The following is a 4,624-nucleotide window of genomic DNA, read 5'->3' as shown; positions in this document are numbered from 1 at the left end:
CAGAGGTACACTTCAACTGTGAGAGACAGAATGTGAAAAAAAAAAAATCCATGAATTCACATGGTAGGATTTGTAAAGAATTTATTCGTAAATTAGGGTGGAAAATAAGTATTTGGTCAATAACAAAAATACAACTCAATACTTTGTAACATAACCTTTGTTGGCAATGACAGAGGTCAAACGTTTACTATAGGTCTTTACCAGGTTTGCACACACAGTAGCTGGTATTTTGGCCCATTCCTCCATGCAGATCTTCTCGAGAGCAGTGATGTTTTGGGCCTGTCGCCGAGCAACACGGACTTTCAACTCCCACCACAGATTTTCTATGGGGTTGAGGTCTGGAGACTGGCTAGGCCACTCCAGGACTTTCAAATGCTTCTTACGGAGCCACTCCTTTGTTGCCCGGGCGGTGTGTTTTGGATCATTGTCATGTTGGAAGACCCAGCCTCATTTCATCTTCAAAGTTCTCACTGATGGAAGGAGGTTTTGGCTCAAAATCTCACGATACATGGCCCCATTCATTCTGTCCTTAACACGGATCAGTCGTCCTGTCCCCTTGGCAGAAAAACAGCCCCATAGCATGATGTTTCCACCCCCATGCTTCACAGTAGGTACGGTGTTCTTGGGATGCAACTCAGTATTCTTCTTCCTCCAAACACGACGAGTTGAGTTTATACCAAAAAGTTCTACTTTGGTTTCATCTGACCACATGACATTCTCCCAATCCTCTGCTGTATCATCCATGTGCTCTCTGGCAAACTTCAGACGGGCCTGGACATGCACTGGCTTCAGCAGCGGAACACGTCTGGCACTGCGGGATTTGATTCCCTGCCGTTGTAGTGTGTTACTGATGGTGACCTTTGTTACTTTGGTCCCAGCTCTCTGCAGGTCATTCACCAGGTCCCCCCGTGTGGTTCTGGGATCTTTGCTCACCGTTCTCATGATCATTTTGACCCCACGGGATGAGATCTTGCGTGGAGCCCCAGATCGAGGGAGATTATCAGTGGTCTTGTATGTCTTCCATTTTCTGATGATTGCTCCCACAGTTGATTTTTTTCACACCAAGCTGCTTGCCTATTGTAGATTCACTCTTCCCAGTCTGGTGCAGGTCTACAATACTTTTCCTGGTGTCCTTCGAAAGCTCTTTGGTCTTGGTCATGGCAGAGTTTGGAGTCTGACTGTTTGAGGCTGTGGACAGGTGTCTTTTATACAGATGATGAGTTCAAACAGGTGCCATTCATACAGGTAACGAGTGGGGGACAGAAAAGCTTCTTACAGAAGACGTTACAGGTCTGTGAGAGCCAGAGATTTTCCTTGTTTGAGGTGACCAAATACTTATTTTCCACCCTAATTTACGAATAAATTCTTTACAAATCCTACCATGTGAATTCATGGATTTTTTTTTTCACATTCTGTCTCTCACAGTTGAAGTGTACCTCTGGTGCAAATTACTGAACTCTGTCATCATTTTAAGTGGGGGAACTTGCACAATCGGTGGCTGACTAAATACTTTTTTGCCCCACTGTATAATATATATATATATATATTAGGGGTGTAACGATATTCGTATCGATATTGAACCGTTCGATACAGTGCTTTCGGTTCGGTACGCATATGTATCGAACAATACAACATTTGTAATTTATTTTATTAACTTTCCTTCTGACGATGCTGTCTGTGTTGAGCGCTCAGTGAATCTGCGTTCGACTACTCCGCCTAGGCTGCACTGTCGAGCGCAGATCCACTGAGCGCTCAACACAGACAGCATAGTCAGAAGGAAGAGCGCAGGGCAAGCTAGCAAGACAGAAGTTAAACTCTCCTTGCAACATGGACCTACCCCACCCTCATTCAGATCTGGCGTTTGGAATTATTTTGGTTTTCATGTGACGTATGACCCTGAAGGTAAGCGAGTCATGGACTAAAGTAAAACAGTATGTTGGATGTGCCGTGCAATGCTCAATTACATGGGTGGGAGCTAGTGTGTTAGCGCAGTTAGCTCGTTAACGTGTTGGCCGTCTAGCCCCATGCACGGGGCGATCGGCGGTAGCTCGTTAACGGAGTTCTCTTTCAAACATTCGTTTCGGTGTCTCACTATGGGGAACGCTCTCTCAGCGTTGTCCTCAGAAGCCTCTATATCATTACTCCAGCCAGTATTGGCTGGCAGTCGTGACGCTTGCGTCAGGGAGGGGCCACCCTCCTCCCTATAAAAGGGTGTGACGCAGCGTCACCCGCCATTCAATTTCCTCTTCTCGCTTCTTAGAAACCTCGTCTCTCCTGACTGCGAACGTGAGTGCTAGCTTAACTGTCCACACGAGCAAGCTAACACCTTGGTCACCGGGCGCCAGCACGGCTCGCGTTTCGAGTCGCCTGCTCTTCACCACAGAGCCAGGTCGGAGAGTGTGTTAGCTGCCACCACGCATCTAGCACAACAGTTAGCTGATCAAGCTAACTGTCTTTGCTACACACGGTCACCAAGCCAAGTAGCACAAGCGCTAGCCACCACACTAGCCAGGTCATACTAGCTCACCATAGCTACCCGACCGAGAGAAGAAACAAAAAAAAATAAAAAATAAAATAAAGGATCAGCGTTAGCCGTCCAGCCATTCCAAGCTAGCTACACCAAGCTTCCTTAATATGGCAGACTGCAAACCGCTGCCCAGAATTTGCCCCTGCGGTTGCAAAATCTCAGGTTCAGATACACATGACGCGTGTGTGATGTGCCTCGGGCTGCAACACGCCCAAGCGGCTATTTCCACACCGGGTATATGCGAACACTGCGCTCGCTTCACCCTAAAAAGCCTTCGCCGAAGGCTAGCCCGCCAGGCTAGCCTGTCGAAGGAGGACCCAATGCTGTCTCCAATCGGCCCACCGATGGAGCACACTGAGTCCGCCACACCAGGCACCAGCTGGGGAGACGAGATGGATGTCGTCCTCCCGCTGGTGGATGATGCCGAGGTCAGCTGCGAAGCTATGCTTGATTCCCTCGAGGCTAATGACGAGCTACTCAGCGAATCCTCTGAGGGAGCGTCGGAACATCTCGTCTCGGGCGAGGATGACGACGTTTTCTTTGCCCCCTCTGGTCGGAATTCTGCGACACAAGGGGCCGACTGTGATAACCCCGGCACACAGTCCCGCGGCGTGGAGCTATTTGACGTTGCAAAACGGGCAGCTGAAAAGCTGGCAATCCCATGGCCCGCGGTGACAACGGAGACCTCCACCTCACGATACGACGGTAAAAGGCTCCCCAAAGCAAAGCGCACTACTAAGCAGGTACTGCCGCTTTTCCCCGAATCCGTGGACGAGGTCACACGCTGCTGGGAAAAGCCATTTTCGTCACCCAACCCCGTGCAGGGAGCGGCGGCGTTTGACTGCGCTGGAATGAAAGAGAAGGGCATCTACCAAATTCCCACAGTGGAGAATCTGGTGGCTTCTCATCTCCACCCGAACCAGAAACTCTCCATGTCATCTGGTCCGTCCCTGCCCTCCAAGGCCGAACGCCTGCAGTCCTCCCTGGCTGACAAGGCGTATAAATCGGTGGCCACCACCGCGAGGGCATTGAACGCCTCGTCGCTCCTGCTAGCCTACTCGGCGGAGCTCCAGGACCAGGCTGCTGCGAACCCGGATGCTAGCGAGTTGTGGGAAGAGCTGGGCGTAGTTACGGACCAGTGTCTCCACCTCACTAGAGCAGCAGTACAAGCGGCGGGCAGAGCCCTCAGCATCATCGTCCTACAGGAGAGGGCAAGATGGCTGAACTTGTCGGGGCTTTCGGACAGAGAAAAACGTGACATTCTGGACGAAAGCATCGACCCCGCTGGGCTTTTCGGGACCGCCGTTGCCACCATGCAAAGACGGTGCGAGGAGAAGAAGAAAGAGGGAGAGGCCCTCCAGCTGTGTCTCCCTAGGAAGACCCAGGCTGCGCCTCCACCCGGTCGCCGCACGTTCGCTCAGGTCACCAGCCGTCCAGCCGGCGTGCCGACGTTTAAAATCCCTCGCCGCCCAGCCCCGCAGGTCGCGGCCCAGGGTCCTCTAGGATCGCAGAACCCTAAGACCCACTGGCCCAAGAAACACGTCCCGCCTGCTGCTGCTCAGGGTGCCCCACCACCAGCCAAGCAGTCGGACCGCAAGAAGAAGCGGACTGCCTAACATCCCCCACGGGGAGATTGGAGCCGGACCAGCCCGGGCTCCAAGTTCACTCCAGGGCTCAGTTCCGGAGCCCGTTCGGAGAAGTGTGTTCTGCCTCCACCTTTCAGCGCCTGGGACTCGAGTTGGATCCCACAGAGCGGATTTCAAAAAAAGAGACGACGAAACGCTGTTCAGCTGATTCAAGCATGTCTGTCTCACAAAACACACTGTTTATTAAAAACTCACCCGTTGCATCCAGGCATGTTGCCAAGGGCACGGGAAAAATGTGTGAAAACACAGAAAATATGTTGAAAAACATAATGCCCCCACGCACCCAGACACCACCGGGGTTGATTCCCTCAGTGGTGTCCGGCCCCATAAGCGCTGGTCAAGCGCGGGCCGCTCGCGCATGCGCAGTCGGGTCTGGTCAGAAGGACCAGTTTCCGCCACAAGAGGGAGCCAGAGCTCCGTCTACTGTGGAGCGCCTATCTTTGGGGCCGCT

At 52.0% G+C, this 4,624-nt stretch overlaps 1 protein-coding gene across 1 annotated transcript; it reads left to right on the top strand.

Annotated features, from left to right (window-relative positions):
- The first annotated feature begins 2,634 nt into the window (after positions 1 to 2,634).
- LOC147327820 (uncharacterized) lies at positions 2,635 to 4,248 on the top strand. The gene has a single exon (XM_086297410.1). It carries the CDS (start codon positions 2,635 to 2,637, stop codon positions 4,141 to 4,143), a length of 1,509 nt encoding a protein of 502 aa, XP_086153536.1. The 3' UTR covers positions 4,144 to 4,248.
- The last annotated feature ends 376 nt before the right edge of the window (positions 4,249 to 4,624 follow it).

The sequence above is a fragment of the Aulonocara sp. 'chitande type north' Nkhata Bay genome, linkage group LG6 (assembly GCF_057382095.1).
Source record: "Aulonocara sp. 'chitande type north' Nkhata Bay isolate Kocher_YH1m ecotype deep benthic linkage group LG6, A_spYH_male_GT1.1, whole genome shotgun sequence".
Taxonomy (NCBI): domain Eukaryota; kingdom Metazoa; phylum Chordata; class Actinopteri; order Cichliformes; family Cichlidae; genus Aulonocara; species Aulonocara sp. 'chitande type north' Nkhata Bay.
This window is presented reverse-complemented; position numbering and strand designations above follow the sequence as displayed.

Excerpts from the sequence above, each read along its gene's own strand:
- LOC147327820 (XM_086297410.1), top strand. The coding sequence starts at position 2,635 with ATGGCAGACTGCAAACCGCTGCCCAGAATTTGCCCCTGCGGTTGCAAA.